Source organism: Pocillopora damicornis, chromosome 9, assembly GCF_964200805.1.
Source record: "Pocillopora damicornis chromosome 9, jaPocDami1.2, whole genome shotgun sequence".
Taxonomy (NCBI): domain Eukaryota; kingdom Metazoa; phylum Cnidaria; class Anthozoa; order Scleractinia; family Pocilloporidae; genus Pocillopora; species Pocillopora damicornis.
The window spans coordinates 11188359-11206466 of record NC_142678.1 but is presented as its reverse complement, the minus strand read 5'-3'; the positions used below and the strand labels follow the sequence as shown (position 1 = coordinate 11206466).

Genomic DNA, 18108 nt, shown 5'->3' with positions numbered 1-18108 from the left:
GGCCGTGAGCTATATGATTGCGTTCGCAGCGCGCTTGATAAAATCTTTGAAATTTCCACTTTCCATCGTCGATGGCGACGCAAAAGAGGAAGATTGAAGAACAGTCAAACTATTTATGAAACATGTGTCCTAAACCCTCTTTGTAAAATAAAAATGTAAAGCAAAACTTTTTTTTCGACAGGGGGCCAAGAGGACTGCTCTCAGCGAGAGCGGCACTTAATGTATCACATGCGCTATAGCTGTCGAGCTTTCTGAAGACACATACTTCGAAGCACGAAGAATCGAATACACAAGCAACAAAACAACGACGACGTTTTTGCGAACATAATTTAGAACACGTTAAACACTATTCGTAACATAAAAAACGCCAGAGTGAAGTTATTTAAAACCGCATTGGCAGACAGTATAACTGCATCTCCCGCTTTTCTCAACTGATCAAGCTGTGGATGAGCACGATCATTCAATTAAAATTTAATGCTCAGTATTTCAGGTTGTTACTTTTATATATATATATTCAATCTAGGTTAAAATACTACACATCGTCTTGGCCATATTGATACTACTAATGACTTGCGGTAGAATTCATGAAAAGAATTGAAAGGATATTCATATATGTCACAATACAAAACTTTAATAGCCCCACCACAGTTTGGTAGTTTTAGATTTTGTAATAATTTCTCGAAAAGGGAACCTATACGGATTTGGTGGGAAGCCTGACCTTCTCATCCAATTCTTTGTCACAATAACATGAGTAATTTGTGTTACTGAGTCTTTTTTGAACAAAGGAAGGCGATCGACGGGTCGTTTCAGTTGAAAAAATCCTCTCTGATTAGCTGAAAGCTACTGACACAAATATTCCGCAGTGTAAAAATTAGTCAGCATATACTGAGCTCGGTGTGAATATATTTAAGTGGCAAACTGTTTTGCATTCTAGGGAATATTTGTATTTCTGCGCGTACGTTTAAATCAAGAAAGTACTAATAATACAATGTTTATGCCAAAAGAAACATTGGATCAGGCGTGTGATGTTGTCTTGGTAGTCGAAGATGGAGAGCTTGAAGCTCATAAAGACATTCTTTCAGAAGCAAGTCCTTTCTTTGAAAAGCTCCTGAATAGCGACATGAAAGAGGCTAAAGGAGTAGTTCGGTTGGAGATGTTCACCGAGTCTGTAATGAGAAACACACTAAAGTTTATTTACACCGGTGGGGTTCAGATTTTAAAGGAAGACGATGCCCGAAACCTGGTTGTGATTGCAGATTTTTTATTCCTTGAGAACCTGAAAACATTTGCTGCGCGGGCTCTACTAAAGAAAACGGAAATGAATATTTCGAATTGTATCTCAACTCTTCGGTTTGCTGAAGGATATCACTGCGGCGAACTTGTTTCCAAAACCAAGCATTTCATCCATAATAACTTTCCCGCCATCTATAATGCTAAACGTGAAGTTGTTTTGAGTATGGCTCACACAGAAATTGCAAATTTGCTTTCAAGTGACGAGCTTTGCGTTGGCGCCGAAGAAGATGTTTTTAACTTTGTTCTGACGTGGATCGAATTTGATAGAGGTAATCGAGAAAGATATTTCGCTGAGATATTTCGTCACGTTCGATTGGTTTACATATCACGTGACTTTCTATGCAATGATGTAGTGACACATGATTTGGTGAAAAGCAACAGAGACTGTTTAGAACTGGTTAATGAGGCTATCAATATGATTGACTGTAAAAAGTTTGAGAATCTCCCTTTCAAGCCCAGAAAGTCTCTTGAGACTTCTGCTATAGTGATAAGTGATAAGAACAAATTGATGTGTTATTTTCCTGTTGAGAATGACTAGGTTACGCTAGGCAAGATTCGTTGTGGAGAATTTGGCACTTTGCGTGATCTTTTTCCTTGCCATGGTAAATTGTACAGCACGAAAGTCAGACCGACTGCACAAGATTCCTGGGAACTAGTTACCGTCGGCTACAACCCATACTGTAACGCTTGGACATCACCGGTATCGACCCACGAAAACAGATACGTCCGAGAAATATTTGTTGCGAATGGAGACGAAATATATGCTCTGCTTTCAGTGCCATGCTTTCTGTCCCACGAACCTCTTTGCTGTGGACGAGTAAGTGGAGCACACCCTCTTTGTCCCAAGCTTAAGAACAAACATCTCTCGTACATTACCAAATACAAACCAGAATCAAACTCATGGCATGACATTGCGTCATTTGATTATCTGGATTTAAGACAAGGTTTTTGCCTTGTGGCTCAAGGAAACTTCATCTACTTCGTTAGTGGTTTTGTGTTGGATGGAGACCAGCGCAAATACCTTAATGAAGTTGACAGGTACGATTTTGACAAAAACCAGTGGAGGAAACTAGCAAATATTCAAGTAGCTAGGGAGTGGGCCTCGGGGGCTGCAACAAATGGAAAAATTGTTATTTTTGGAGGGAATATCAGCAAATATCATCAGGTGCCACAAAACTGCCAGTGTGAATTGTACGATGAAACAACAAATGAATGGCACTTCATCAAAACTTTGAAAATTAGACCTGGTTCTTTCACAAATCTCTTAATCATTGACGGGAAGATCCATGCTTTCTGTAAAGAAGAAAAGCGTCACAATGGAAGGAAGTTTGATCACAAACTGATTGAATTGTATGATTCTGACAACAATACTCAGAGTCTGATTACAAGGTCAATTTTATCTTCGAGATTTCGCTGTTATGCTCAGAGTCCTTCAGTGAAGGTGTTCAGAGGATTTTTTAGCAACTGTAAGAAGGGAAACTTGAGTGATGATGAACTTGCTGGTGCGCCTTCTGCCCCTGCTGGGAACAAGAAAAAATGCTCAGTCTTGTAACTAATAAACTGATCATGGCTGTTCTCAATATTTCCGGCCCCTTTCTAACATGAACTTTCAAAATAATTTTTTTTCTTATCTAGACCAATGGATGTACTGCCGGGCAGTCCAACCTGCTTCGAACATCTGGGTTTCGTTGAAATAAGTGTGATGAAGTTGTACAATGTTTGTTGAATGGTAAACGCGACAGCACCGTGGACAAAACAGTAGCATAACACTAAGAAAACTGCATGCTTACAAGTCTTGCCCCAGAGACACATCTGCCTTGATACCGGTGTATGATACTTAGGGTCTTGTGTTTCGAACAGGAATAGGCGAGATATGTCATATAGGTTTGAACATAATTTGCATATACATGCAGCGTTAACACTTAAAGATAACTAAAGAGAGTGACAACGCAGAGGATATTCGTCTTGAATTTTCGAGTAAACCGAAAAGGAAACATAGACCATTAAAATAAACTGGACAGTAGCGAAACGCATTTTTCCATCTTGAGCCTTAGCGCCAACGCATTGGCGATTTTTATTCGGGGATTGTCGATTCTTTTATTTTCATTCATCAATGAAGTCGGCTTTTCTTGTCAGTAAAGAGCTATTGTGTCTATATGATAAACAGAATAATACATGGTTGCTTGTAGATATGGAAATATTCTTTTCGTGTTCAACTCGATAGCTCACGAGTGAGTGTAGCGAACGAGTGGAAGAGAAATCCCATATCTACGCGCGCCCATGTATTATTCTCTATGTAACGATGTGGCATGACCATCAGGGTGGAAAGACGAACATGACAAAGGGCCTGGACGCCACTCAAGACAGGAACGCTTGATCTGGACTGCAGTGTTATAATTCCATGACAAACGCGTTTCTGCCAATTTTTTTTATTTCATTCAAAATTATATCCTCATTTGTGTGCAGGATTCCACTGCACTATATCCACCAGAAACCTGTTCAACGAGCATTGTGTTCAAACCAAACGGGAACATCCTTGAAGCGTCTTTCTGACATAATGTTCTGAATTAAATCTACCAGTGAATACACAAACTAAGACGCTTATTGAAATCGCACCTTGAATTTCCAAAGCTGGATGCATATGTTGCATGTAGCGTGAAAATCATCAGGCATAAGAAATTATTTCCGAAAATAGAAAAAGTATGTATGATCACCCAGCAAAGATAAAAAGGAAAGTTTCACTGTGTGGACTCTCTTTCGAGGAAAGTTAAATTCCAAAGTTTTCTTCTTTTTTTTCCTACTATATGATGTTTTTACAAACAGAAATTTGAGCTAAGACGCTCAGAAACCTGCAGAAAAACTAACTTGTAAATTCATAAGTTGCCTGAATGAATTAATGAAATCGTTCTTACTCGTTGGAACTTACCAGCTTCAAACATCTGTGAGGGATTCATATATGTATGCGTGAATGAAATATATTTTTTGTGTAGGTTGATGCAACTGTGGCATAACAAAATAGTGGAGGATAAAGTGAGATAATCGGCAGTCAGGTAAATTTAATCTTTTTGGTTTTTTTAGTTTTTATATTTAAACTGAAATGAGTGAAGTCATTTGATGTGAAAGTCATCAAAATATGAGTATGAGCAAGCTAAGTGACTGCTAAATTATTTGTGGTGATGATGAAATTAGAATTTCCGGTAGCAATTGTCTCTCAGCTGAACAGCAAGAAATTTCACCTCTACTCTACAATGACTGATATTACTAATGGAAAAAAATTTTAAATGCTCTACTTTATCGATGTAAAAGCGATAATAAAATAGCAATGAGTGGATCAGGAAAAACATGTTACTGAAAATTATTGTAGCAGTGAAACATCTTAGAAACAAGTACTGAGGAGAGATATCTTCAGGCTGTTATCATGATCAACAAATGTGTTTTGATAAAGCCTAAGAAAGATCATTCAGGCACTTTTGGCCGCTTATCCGTATTCGTTGCTCTTCAAGAGCCAGTTATTGTCAAACAAGTCTGTAAAAAATGGCTTGCTTTGAACAAAGCTCTGATCGAAATATTGGTTCATTTATATGCACTGTAGCAGTGAAAGTTAAGGCTTTTTAGGTCACAGAAAAGGTGCAAACCAATCGAAATAAATTCTTCCTTTGGGATAATGCATAGTCGATTTATGAGGTGCATATGAAAAAAACTCCATCCCCATTTCGTACAATAACAAAGAAAGAGGCCATATGGTTTAAATTCTTCTTGAATTCGATACCGAATACATGACACAGTCAACTCTTTGAGTATTACGAGCATATTAAAAAGAAGAGTAGTACTTTAATGTGATATCTATTATTTTCGTCTGCTCCCATTTCGATTTGAGGTGTCCAGGAACTTGACACTTTTAAAAACTCTCAAATTTCCTATCTCCACCCCGAAGTAAAAACGAGTACCGCATAGCTTTCAGGGAATCTTTAAGAGAAGCTGGAAGGTAACTCTGCTATGCACTAGCTTTCCGTTCAGGGGGAAGTGGCAAACTCTACGTTACCTCATGCCGTTAAAACCGAGATAAGCTCCAAAATTATGAACTTTCTGGTTCGTAAGTTGACTTTACCTTTCTAGAGAACATTTCGACCACCGACATTACGGAGAAACTCGATACTCTGTAAAACACATGTACCAAGAGGCATAGATCAATGACTTCCCCTCGCACAAAAGTAAGGGTAAAGACTTCAGTCGCAACTTCTAGCAGATTAAGTTCTGTACATACTTTACATAAATTGGTTATACACATAGAGAACACATATTTAGGGAGAAAAGTCTCGTGTCCTGTTTACTCATAGCCAGCTTCACTTCATAATTCTAATTCTTGTCTTCCCTTCAAAGTCAAACGGCTTGTCTTTGCTTCTACGTCATGAATACGCGCACCAACCCGCATTTAAAAATGTAGCTTGTTTTATCTCAAATATACTGATTGAATTAATCATGTTTGGACCTGTGGATGATACGACAAAAAAAAAACCAGATACTTACAGGTAAACGGCAGTTGAAGGAATTGCAGAAAAACTGTGTTATTTTTAAAACATATTTGTTTATGCATATTATCGCTTTAAACGATTTTAATCAAGTTTTCCCAATGCATAGCAATGTAAGGTACACATTTTTATTCATCTCTTTGAGTTAACAAATTTCATTTCTGCTTCCCCTATGGTCAGGATCTGGGCATGGAAAATAATGTTACTGAGGAAGGTACGCAAAAGTTTCGCCATTATAAATTACATGAAAATTTGTAGAACTAGAGTAAGGCCGTTTGAGTCAGATTGCAGTAAGATCCAAACGTCGCACTGACTTGCATTAAGTTTTCTGTGAAAGTCGACGATGGAAATTGTTGCTCTCTCTTTCGGTCCCTTGTTACACAACAATAAACAAGTTCATCAAAACACTGTGATGAAATCCTCTGGACACAACTGATATCATGTGAATAACACCAAGGGAATTAGTTTATATCTGCTTGTCTTATGACACCATCCTAAGTTGTTTCGGCTTTTTTTCCACAGTCCGAAACCAGGAAGACGTGGAAAGCGGTTACAATGACGGAGAGTCGGAAAAAGAGCAGGGAGAGCCTCAGAAACACGTAGAACTAAGTGGTGAACACTCTGAACCCTCTGTACACAAGGGAGGTGAAACTGAAGGAAACGACGAACCAAAAGAAGATCACCAAGAGGCTAGAGAAAAGGAAGGTAAACCTGATCAAGAAGTACAAAAGTGAGATCATGAACAAAGTGATCAGTTTCACGTTGAGATTGATCAAAGAAAACCAAAGGTAGACCCTAACGAATGCAAACAGCAGAAAGTTGAACTTAAACAGAAAAGAAGACCCACAAGGGGATCTCGGGAAACTTGGAAAGCAGCAGGTTGAAGTTAAAGAAGAGAAAAAATCCGACGAATACACAGGGGAATCTAAACAGAAAACTGAAGAAGGCACGGTTGATAAACCAGAAGAACGCGAGCAGCTAATCATTGATAAAGATAAATTAGATCATTATCTGTCACCTCTGAAAAAGGAAACGTTAATCATTCTTTATTCATTTATTCCTAAAACAAAGTTTTAATTTGTTGAATCGCAGAAAGAGACCAACGTTTCCAATTTTTTCTTTTGTCCAATAGTAGACAAAAAGGACGACAACTTCCCAGAAGCCTCAGGGCGAGAATCTCCAAAGGCACCACTGGCCACATTTGATGATGACAGCGATCTTGACGAGTTCACAGACATACTGCAAGAAACAAATCTGTGAGAGGCAGCGCTGCTTTCTCTAGTTCTTCTCTATATAACTACCGCTAGGCTAGTATATCAGTATTAAAATAGTGTGACGTTTTCTCTGGTTATCTATTTTAAGGATTTGGTTTTAACTTAACCATCGTTAATTAGAGTTTTTGGTTTGTCTATAAATGCATGGGGTGATGATGAACTACGTTACTGCTGGCATCAAAAAAGTGCTTATTTCTCAGTACTTCACCTGAATATCAGAGCACGTTTCTTAAATTTTGGTACGAGTATAATTAATATAGAGCGAATGTTAGATGATAATGATGCCTCTGTATGGGATGTCATTCTAGGTGAGAAACAAGTATACGGAGTTGGCTTTTCTAAAATTAGTCATTTAAGAGATCATGCGCACAATTTATTTAACTTTATTTAATTTTCAGAAGCTAAGCTTTGTTTTGTTACCAGCCAACAACACTGCAACAACGAGAGATCTCTTTACCTTTTAATGATCGTTAATTTTTATTTAAATGACTTTGAATGTATGAAAAACGTAAATGTGAGCTACGTAGTAACAAATGAATATGAATTATCTTCACAGAAATGAACTCTGAACAATGTCAAAATAAAGCATATATATATATTAAGGCTTGAACGGGAGTTGAAGCTATGACCATCTTTGATACCGGCGCAGTGCTCTACCAACTGAGCAAACAGGCCAACTAAAAGCCGGTCATTTTTCTGGTTCGTAATAAACTCGTTAAGTCAAGAATAAGTGCCTGTGAATATGTGAAAATCATGAACGTGAACTGTGTATTGATAAATGAATATGAAAGTGATCTAACTCAGCAAATTATTTAAAAGCTGGCTTCGTTATATAACAGTGCTAAGTCATAAATCGTATTTAGCCCATCACACACATATACTATGTGCACAGGTCATGTATGTGCAAAGGTTACGAAATGTGTGTGTGGCTAATTTATTTACTCGAACTTGTTGTCATGATTTAAGACGAAGGTAATTATTTTTGTAAAAGCTTGTGCAAACGCAAAGGAAGAAGGTATTAAAGTTGCAATTATAAAGTGCCGGAGCAGTAAGCCGTACTTGAAAATACACTTAATGGGAACTAACAGCAGTTTAATTTGAAGTTTAACATGGTTTCAAGTCAACAGAGTGGCTAGTAAAAATGGTGGTAATTAAATTTGCAGTTGTCATAGGATTTTATTCAAATTGAAAAAATCGATCGCTTTGACATTGTAGAGAACATCTACCAAAGTGGTAAGCAAAACGACTAAGTTTCCAAAACTTGCCGGTGCATCATTATTATTTATTTCCCAAAACTTTTCTTTCAAATAACCACCAGTATGAATTATGAAACATTGAAAGTTATCAGTAGCTATTTCCGCGCAAGTTATGAATTCTCCACGCGGAGGCTCACAACAGTTTCCTTTTGTTTTCCAGTTCATTACTCGATTTCGTTTTCTCCAATAATGATAGAAGAGAAACCATAATGGTTGGTCAATTCAAGGTGTTCTCCGAGACACAACCAATTTCTGTAGAAACAATAAATCCTCTGGAGATACCCCTCAGTTTTGGATTTATATGCCTCTTATTCAAACTTTTCAGATTTGCTTTTTCGGATTACAATCAAGCAGTGAAAGATTAATTTTTTTCAGCACATTTGAAAACAGTTTGTAGTTTGGGCTCAAAGCCACCTAAATCTTTTGATAATTAAAGGTGTTGAAAGTTTCTCTCTATAAATCAAAGTGTTGTCTAAAGGATTCCATCTTTCAGATTAGTCGATGTTCTCTTCCCGTTGATTACAATGTATGCGCTTTGAATTCCCCAAGAAATAAAACACTCAGGCGGAAAAATCATCTTTGCTAGAAGTCTCAGCTGGATAGCATATGTTAATTTAAGGAAAAAGCTATGCCCATCTTCAACATGGTATCAAGGGACAGGTCGGGGAGAGGAGGGGGATAAGACTTCAGAGGAGTTTGGCTGTGTCACAACAAAATATACCCAATTTTCTTCTTAGGCTCTCTACTACTCCTCCAACTCTGCCCCAGTTCCTCATCAAACAAGTTTTAAAGGGTCCAGGCCCCCAGTATCAAACCAGCCAGTCTGGTAGACCATGGCGCGAGAAAGGTATACAATATCCGGTTAATTTGCTCTAGTGCAACGAATTCTGTCGAGATTTCCGATATTTCTTCTGCCTTTACGGTATAAATAACTGTTTTTGGGAAGTAATGATTTGAAATTGCGTGGAAATTGCTATATCGATTGAACTGTCTCGCTTCACTGCAGCTTAGTCATGCATGTTGTGAACGAAATTAGTAGATTCCTGTTTGTGGCCAAGCTAACAAACATTCTCGCGGCACAGATTCCCAGTTTACCTTGATTATAGAAGTCGTAGGCTCTCATTGTGCTCGAAATAATAGCTTATATGATCGATGTTTCCTTTGTTATTGTGGTTAGAAAGAAGACTTGTCTCTCTTTTCCGAGTTTTGGTTCTCCTAGCAACGTTCGATGTGTCACTTCGCTCAAGATGTCAGCTTCAAGGTAAGTTTATTTCGTACTATTTTAGATTCAAAGGGTAACAATTGAAGACATGGGTACTTACACGTGGATGAAAGGCTGATATGTTACAGTTACTGTAGTGAGGCAAACATCGTGAAGGATTTATTTTAAGAAAAATTAAAGAGTTCCTTTTTAGTAAGTGATTTTTAGAATTTCGAAAAGTCAAATCACTTCAGAGTATACACTGCTGAACACTGTTTACACTTCAAATGACGCTGTCATAATCCAAAAATTTTAATCTTACTGATTTACCTTCCCTTTGTTGTTGGCTGAGCCCTGCAGCAGAATAGTTGATTAGAGTTAGATCCAACGGTAATCAAACAAAACTTTGGTAATGATATTTCAGTATTTGCATGAATTGAAATTCAAATTTGTGATGTACATGTACACCTGTAACTAAATTAAAGTTAATTTGTTTTTCCGTATCCTCTGCATCACAACTCCTTGCAGCCTCCATCACAAAATTTTAGTAGGAGTACAATTGGAATACTTGAGTTAGAAATAAACATAGTAGAGACTATCAGTGGGTTTTCCTTTTATAGTAGGATTTCCAGTTGATAACAATCAAGAGGACAGTAGTTTGACTAGAAGTACTCTGCCCAGAAAAATAGAAGACTTCATCAAGACTCGTGAGAAACGAGAGATAAATGTAGTCTCAAACACAACAATACAGGTACGTGAAGTAATCTGCTCCTTTGTTAGAGGAGATCTTGGTAGAGTTTTGAACTAGAAAGATGTGGGATATCAAGTGAGGCATTCACTCATCATTGCCTATGTGGTTGTCTTCTCTTAGTTAACAACCAATTAAAGTGATATGTAAAAGCTTCCAAAGAAACCAGGGAAATCTCTTAGTTGCTGCCCAAGTAAAGTGTATGAGAAAAAAGGTTGTCATATTTCCAACTATTTTTGATCCCTCATTACAACTTCACAATGATTTAAGTGTGTCATTCAGAAATGGATTTTGTGCGCAGGATTTTGTGCATAGAAGGCTTGATTTACTCCTTTGGGTATTCACTTTGGGGGCCATGTAGAACCACCAAAAGCATAATGCCTAAGTGTTGGAGGAAGACCTAAAGGAATGAAACAATAGTGCAATTAAGTGACCTTAAACAGAGAGTACTAGCATTACTCTATAACTTAAATTCTTGACATTTAGTAACCACACTAATTAGCAAGTCTTGCAACTTGAGTGCTATTCTATTAAATGGAACTTTTATTATTCCAATGTACACCATACTTAAGGACCATCACGCTTACTATGCTGTTGAGATCCTGCATGAGGGACGGCACTTGTGGTCTGATCTCAGTGAGAGGGCAGAAGCTGTTCTGGATGAACATTTGTCAGGCAACGGACTGGCTGTCAAGAACATAGAACTCTCCTTTGAGTTTCCATACTATGGTCATATTGTGACAGATGTAATTTTAACCACAGGAGGTAGGTTGAAACCATTTGTTTCAAAAGTTTCATCCATTGTGCAGTCACTTGATTTTGACAAAAGCATGAAGTTTTATCCTTTCTCTAACTAGCAAATGTTAATGTAAGCTTTAAATTCAATGTGTTTTCATTTGTTCCAGGCTTTATTAATCTGGGTACATCAAACAGTCGTCAAATAGCCAACTTCCAATATGTTGCTCCACTCATGGCATTCTTTGATCCTTCCCTCAAAAACACAAGCCATGTTTATCATTTTGATAATGGTGAGTAGTCTTGTAAATACTTTTAGGCACTTAAAGTTACTATTGCATTATGATTTTGTGCTCTTAAAGCTTTATTTTTTCTCTTTTAGATGATTGTTCCATTTTATGACCATTGCAAACAATGTCAAAATCATTAGAACAAATGTATTATAGGATACAAATCATTTGATTCTATACAAGTCATGTTAAAAAAGAAATGGTGAAAAGTCTTTATTACAAGGCTATTGAGGGGACTAAATATGACTTTGCAACTAATGCCTGATCCTTGTTATTCTATGCCAAATCTGTAGATATTGTGGAATAACATCATTAAATTTGTGATGCAAATACATGTATTTTTGTAAATACATGTAATTTGAACATGTAGACTTGTGGGATAACATCATTAACTTTGTGATACAAATACGTGTAATTTGAACATGTAGAATGTACAGATGTATAGATGTTTGTTGTTGCCTTGTGTTGACTTTGCAGCAAGAAACAACCCTGTTGATTTTATTTGGAAACTGTCAAATGTGCATTTTATTTCAATCAACTTCTTGTGGGTCTTTCTTTCTGTATTTATAATTATAGATTGTATTAAAAAAAGCGTTAAAAAAAATGGTAACATATAATGTATCATGTACAGTATGTAGGGAAACATATTAAGGGGTTTCTTTGATACATACATCTTGTTTGAATATACTGCAATGGTGACCAGGTTGGCAAGTGAGTTCCCTCCTGCAATTTTGTTATCGTTTGCACTGTTATTATTATTGTTATTATTGTCATTGTTACTTGTTTATTTACTGTTAACTTACTGTTATTACATGGAATAAGGCTGTGCACAGCCTGAAGTTCATTAGAATTAATAGTATCTGTGCTTCTTGGCCAGCAGAGTGCTAATTGTAGAATGGAATTTGTGATCCATTGTTTTTTTCTTTTATTTTCAAAACTCCAAATCAAGTTTGTTTTTTAGTTTATGTTTGCAACTTGTTTGCTTTTTAGGGTAATTTTAGTTGTATTGTTATGGGGTTACCTATCAGAGAGAGACTGCTTTCCTTTGAAATCTAACTACACATCTTTATTTTTTTGTCCCTCAGGAAATGAATTCATTGTACAATGGTCTAATGTATTCCTTCATGACAATCCTGAAGGTAATAATTGAATAAATTACAATCCTTTGACCAATTTCATCCCTGCTGTTTACAGCTGTATTTGCAACCAACAGGTGCATGGTGTTGAATAGTTCATTGGGCTCTGGATCAAAATGTCTAGATTTGGGCCCTTGGTAGGGTCATGCTTATATTTTATTCAGCAAACTCTCTCCTACGTCATCATACATGTACCTCTCTCTGCCCAGGAGTACAAATGTGAAGTGAAGAAGCTTGAAGGGTAACTGGTGATGAGCTTATCTTCCCTCTTGAGCAGAATCAATTCTTTTAACTGCTCACTGAATGTTCAAGTGTCACTAAACAATAAATGAAACCTTTGAATGAAAAAAGATTAAAATCTCTCTATGTTGTTAACTTTTTTCTTTTTCTTTTTCTTATAGCTGGGGGCTTCACATTTCAGTGCATGCTTAATAGGACTGGTGAAATTGTTTTTTCCTATCACAAAGTAATGAGCTACATGTTTTAAAGTTAATCATGTATACTTTATTGCCAATTATAACAATCAATTTAGCAAGGGCAACAAGTGCCCTGATTTAAGATTCTTATTTTTGCATGTGGTGATAACATGTGTCATTTCTTTTCTTAGCAAAAATTAATATTGAAATTTATTGTTTTTGTTTTGCTGGTAATGTGATATGAAGTTCCTGAGTCTCAAAATTTCAAGGTCTGGTCCCTTTTTCAAAACAGTTTTATATAATATTATATTCTTTGGCTGTAGAATAGAGGTTTGTAAATTCAAAGGTTATAAATTGTAGCCAATGTATTCCACTAAAGGGTGCTGAATGTACCTTTGCTGTAATAGAACAGCAAGTCCACTTCACTTGCTCTTTCTATGTGAGACTATGTCATATGTATATGAACAATATCATATCTTCACAGATTGGTAAAGGATTTCACTCTGTTGTATGTTGTTGTTTTTTTTTTTCCACCATTAGATTCCAATTCCAGTGGCCAATATTTCCAGTGTTGAGCACTCAGTCAATATTGGGATATCAGATGCTTATTATGTGGACAAACTGAGACACTACTATGGCATTTGTAAGTGCTGTATGATTATAATGCAGAGTGCCAATTGTAAGTTTCCTGGAGCATATTTTGTACCACAGTCAATTCATATCAAAGAATAAGGAAGATAAGGAGAAGGGGTGGGAGGAAGGAATCATGGGATAGGAGGAGGAAGAGGAGATTGACAATAAGAAGAATGGAAACAGAATCTGAGTGAGAAGGAATGTAAGAGGGAGATCAGAAAGGCACCATATGGCGACCTAACATCAAATTGAGTTTGTTAGACATAGGTGTTGTATATGTAGCTTGCTGCACGGTCACTGAACACAAGTTGCCAAATTGGTAATTTTTACTGCTAGTGAAGTCGCCAAACTTTTTTTGCCTCTTGCTATGTTGACCAAAATAGTCGCAGCTTAGACAATATAACAGTGTCGTCAAAATCGTTTTAGCAGTAAAATTGTGGAGCTTGAAACTTTAGTTCAAAAGGATGCATATCCTAAGTAATCATCCTTTACAATTGGACAATCGTCCAGTGAGCTTATTCAAAAGCAGACTTGTTACATTCATTATGAGGGTACCTTTTCTTTCTTTCTTTTCTTTTCTCAGGGCAAATATTTCGCACCTTTTACACGTACGATGCAGTGCACATCAACAAAAGTTTTGTTGCTAATAACACTGCCATTGTTCTTCGTCCCAAGAAAAGTGAGTGTAATGATAGATGTAAATTTTTTTCATTTCTAAGAACACTGGAAAAATAATCTCTGAATCCTTTTGTTTTGGTCTCCAGGTTTGAAGTCTAACGAGGAGCGTGATTATGATTGTCTTGGATGTTTTTTTTTTTTTTTTTTTACATCCACTTTCTGAATCATAAACACATTCTCTTTTGCCACAGATTGTGTTGGTGCCAAAACTTGTGCAGAATGCATGGAAGCAAGAAAAACCACTGAGTTCCATTGCACCTGGTGTAGCACCCTTAAACAGTTAGTACATTACCCTGTTTTTACTCCTGGGAGAAATACCATGAGAATATTTGAAGGCTTTGGTAAAGGTCAATTTAACTCATTACCGTGGATAGAGCCGTAAAAATCAGAACGATCTATAGATTCACTGTACATCACGCTCATCGTTCTAGTTCACCACGCTTCATTTTATATGAGACTCTTGTAACCTGTTAAGAAGCTTGTAACATTGAATCAAAGGTTTTCCTGTGCTCTTCTTGCATTTAACTGTATCTGTTTCTATTTTTTGCTTTTTTTTATAGATGCTCCGATGGTTTTGATCGCTATCGCAGCGAGTGGCTAGGAGCGGACTGCAACAAATCAGACATTACTCGAGTAATAACAGCGTTGAGATCATTATTTTTTCTGAACTTCTCTGTTCTCCATTCGAGAGCTAAGATTTGATGAAGTTAGAAGCTTTGTGTTATGAGAATGCATTTGACTCAATCAATTTTACTTTCGCTTTCGTTTAAAAACCTGCCCACTTCACCCAGCTAGTCTATCCAGAGCTGATTTACACGGGTTGTGATTGTTCTCTAAAAGATGAATTTAAAAAGTGTATTGATAGGCTTTTATTGTTTTACATAGGCTGAAAATTGTGCCATTCAAAAGGAGGAGCAAGAGCGAGAGCAAGAGTCGACCTCAGGCCTCGCTCCTTGGCTTATAGCTGTCTTCTCTGCATGCGCAATAGCACTGGTTATTCTAGGGGCGTGGCTGGTTTATGCATTCACTCATCCCAACTCTAGATCAGGATTGTGTCTCATTCAGGTAAGAATATCGCTACTATTATGCACTGTTATAGATTTATTTAATCCTGAATCATGTGCAGACCACCTAGTGGTAACCTGTCCTAGATTTTTGGTCAGAAAGGACGTGAGGCAAACGCCGTTCGTTCGTTCTGCTGCCCGTCTTTGTTGATCGAGACGGGTAAAGGCTAAGCGAGAAATGTTGTTTGTAGCCCTAAGAGGGTAGCAATAAAGAAATTGAAGAAACTCCCCTCACTGTATCACCACTGCAACAAAAATTTACCTCTTCAGAAGAAAGGAATTTAAAGCCATCTAAAGCTACAGCTGTATTGCTTGGCAAACATTAAGTGCTGTCACTTACTGTTTTTAAGAGCATGGGTTATGGTCAAACCAACCGCCAGTTAGCTCAGGTAACAGTGCGTCGGCCTGTCGTGCAGAAGGTCGAGAGTTCAAGCCCAAGATCGGACTGATACTCAGGGTTTTAAAAAAACTGAGGAGAATATGCTGCCTTTACTATGACATCCACAAGTGGATAGGGACGATGAACCATAGGCCCCGTCTTCTGCATCCTTTTGGCAACGGTTAGTAGGGGATGTTTAAGAACCCACGCACTTCTTGCAAAGAGTAGGGAACGTAGCTTTTGGTGTTGTGGTGTGATCTTGGTCTCAAAATTAGGCGCATCTACCAATATTTCCTGCTCAACACAGTCGAAGGCAAAGTCCCCTGCTAATTGTTGTAAAGCACCATGGGCTAATGGATATGGCGCTACGGAAATCCTTTATCAATATAATGTATATTACAATTCATTACTGTTTCTGAAAGAGGCTTTTCTCTCTTACAGTGCGGCCCTGGAAGGTGTTTCAAGAAAGCGCCGGATAGGAATGAAAACCACTCGCCAACGAATTCTTCTGTGTATAACAAGGTCGTCTTTTAATCCTTTCCAAGAAATTTTGGACTTTTACATTAGGAAAGTGTTTGAATGTCTTAACAAACCAGACGACACGTTTCTGGTCACTTTCGATGAAACGAAAAGCGTTAAGTTTGATTTTCATAAATGCACCGAAAACAATTTACTTTTCGCTCTTTGAATCTTTAAGAGCGAATTGCATTTGGCTTTGACTGTTTTCAAATCTGGTTAAAGCTCTTCTACTCCGCTTTAGCTTTCCACTAGTCTTTGCGGTCGTATCAAAAATTGTCTATTGTTAACCTGTATTTTTTACCTATCATCCATTTGTTAAGAGTAATTTATAGATAATTTTATGCATCCAGGTTTATTACAGGCCAGTGAATTATAAGCTTGTGTGAAACATGTTGACTCTTTGACGAATTCCAGTTGCACCAATTTCGTTCATCACTTTTTGTTAATAGCAATATCCAAATTGTGTCAATATCTATTTAACCTCAAACGCGTCCCTCTGTTTCAGTCATCCATGAAACTTGACTTTTTGACTGAAACTTTACTAGTAACTTTGTGAATTTTCAAGGCATATATGCAACACGTTTGCACTAGTCACAAGAATATTATTCGCAATTCTACAACTTGCTGGTACCTTATACTCTAACAGGGCCAAGTGGTTGTAAAGTAAGAACTGCTTTGAATTCCAGTGTCTCAGTGGTATTCAATCCTTTCTCAAACTCGAATCTCTGTAAGTTTGGACGAGTGCTAGCTTGATTTCCATCAATGCCAGATGCACGTTGTTTTATTGGTGCAACCCCAAACTGAAAGGCCAGGTCGCTTCTCGAAAAAATCCATTTTCAAAATGGAAGACTAGAAATCTTCGACCTTGGTTCTGCTTTTGTCCTCTCTGTTAAATACAACGTCCAATACGTTTTCCATCTCGCCAAACTAATAGTTAAGTATAAATATACTTGAGTTCTATCACAATTGCTGCAATCTGATTGCCTTTCCTACTCGCCAACTATTTTGTGATAGAGAGCGAAGAGAGTAGAATTACTGCGTGTAGTTGTAAACAAAATTGGAATAAAATAAAAACATGAGCCTATCTAGTGAAAGTTACAAAGACTGGTTGGTTTGTGCTAAAAAGAGTACATTATCCGCTCTACCTCTAGGGCTCTACCCTCATTGATCATCACTCGATAGAAATCAAGAGTTCATAATCTTCGTCAAGTTCAAGGCAAGCTTTACACCACCGGCCCAGCAGCCTCAAATGCCCTTGTTATGAATTTTCATGTTGCTACATGTATACAACCTTTGACTGAGTCTTTTGTCGGCGGGCGAACCCTTAAGGACAATAAGGAATTTTGTCTCTGGCCAGAAAAGTTGTTATCACTGTGTGACAATGAAAATATAGCTTCGCTCGGCATTAGTCCTCTACAAGCTAAAGAGGTCTATTGCGCAGAAGCGGGTTAAAGGATACGAGAGAATGTAATGAGTTCCTCTTGTTGGTATTGAAAACTAATTTATTGATCGTAACAGCTACAGAAACGGCAATTTAGGCTGCTATCTCTGTTTTACTCTATACTTTTTTATTCGGCTTGATGCATCGTTTTGTCCTCCCCTAAAAGTGACTAGTATCTAATTTCTCCACTATAATAACCCTGAATCAGACATTGATGTCTCGAGAATAATGGCAATCAATGATCACCAACGAAAGAAGCTCTTGATGGTTGAACAGATTCTCCTTATCTTCACCTTAGGTGATGTATACGAACAGTATGGAGAATTTGCATTCTGAGGGTTTAGGGTTCACGTAGTCTCCTCCACAGCCGTCTCTTGATCTCGTCACGCGTTGCGTGACTGGCTGACTTACGATAAGTTTTTTTTTGCGAGCATCGTTTACCATCAGTAATAAACGAATATTGTTTCCACAACAGTTCATTATTTTAACAGCATAATGAGAAGTGCTTCGTTTTCC

At 37.4% G+C, this 18108-nt stretch overlaps 2 protein-coding genes and 1 pseudogene across 5 annotated transcripts; all 3 read left to right on the top strand.

The window, feature by feature from the left end:
• Positions 1 to 855: 855 nt before the first annotated feature.
• LOC113664126 (kelch-like protein 28) lies at positions 856 to 2989 on the top strand (annotated as a pseudogene).
• A 1230-nt stretch (positions 2990 to 4219) lies between these two features.
• LOC113664123 (uncharacterized) lies at positions 4220 to 8136 on the top strand. The gene is made up of 4 exons (XM_027179723.2): positions 4220 to 4343; positions 6003 to 6036; positions 6345 to 6527; positions 6955 to 8136. Exons 2-4 carry the CDS (start codon positions 6012 to 6014, stop codon positions 7080 to 7082), a joined length of 336 nt encoding a protein of 111 aa, XP_027035524.2. The 5' UTR covers positions 4220 to 4343; positions 6003 to 6011; the 3' UTR covers positions 7083 to 8136.
• Positions 8137 to 9370: 1234 nt separating this feature from the next.
• Positions 9371 to 17245, top strand: LOC113664125 (plexin domain-containing protein 1). Of its 4 annotated transcripts, none has more exons than XM_089182448.1 (12): positions 9371 to 9613; positions 10177 to 10304; positions 10874 to 11066; positions 11207 to 11329; positions 12412 to 12465; positions 12864 to 12928; positions 13419 to 13521; positions 14095 to 14190; positions 14381 to 14468; positions 14750 to 14822; positions 15075 to 15254; positions 15604 to 16540. In XM_089182448.1, exons 1-12 carry the CDS (start codon positions 9505 to 9507, stop codon positions 15700 to 15702), a joined length of 1311 nt encoding a protein of 436 aa, XP_089038574.1. In that variant the 5' UTR covers positions 9371 to 9504; the 3' UTR covers positions 15703 to 16540. The 4 variants fall into 4 exon arrangements, with proteins under 4 accessions (XP_089038574.1, XP_089038573.1, XP_089038576.1 ...); XM_089182447.1 differs by having other exon boundaries at positions 9372 to 9613; positions 10174 to 10304; XM_089182450.1 differs by having other exon boundaries at positions 9375 to 9613; positions 16074 to 17245.
• The last annotated feature ends 863 nt before the right edge of the window (positions 17246 to 18108 follow it).

What these genes read in the sequence shown, in the direction of transcription:
- LOC113664123 (XM_027179723.2), top strand. Translation starts at nt 6,012, where the DNA reads ATGGAAAATAATGTTACTGAGGAAG. An exon ending in AAATAATGTTACTGAGGAAG is followed by an intron (nt 6,037 to 6,344) that starts GTACGCAAAAGT and finishes TTTTTTCCACAG; the next exon opens with TCCGAAACCAGGAAGACGTG. An exon ending in AGAGGCTAGAGAAAAGGAAG is followed by an intron (nt 6,528 to 6,954) that starts GTAAACCTGATC and finishes TTTGTCCAATAG; the next exon opens with TAGACAAAAAGGACGACAAC.
- LOC113664125 (XM_089182447.1), top strand. Translation starts at nt 9,505, where the DNA reads ATGTTTCCTTTGTTATTGTGGTTAGAAAGAAGACTTGTCTCTCTTTTC. An exon ending in TGGTGTAGCACCCTTAAACA is followed by an intron (nt 14,469 to 14,749) that starts GTTAGTACATTA and finishes TTTTTTTTATAG; the next exon opens with ATGCTCCGATGGTTTTGATC. An exon ending in ACAAATCAGACATTACTCGA is followed by an intron (nt 14,823 to 15,074) that starts GTAATAACAGCG and finishes TGTTTTACATAG; the next exon opens with GCTGAAAATTGTGCCATTCA.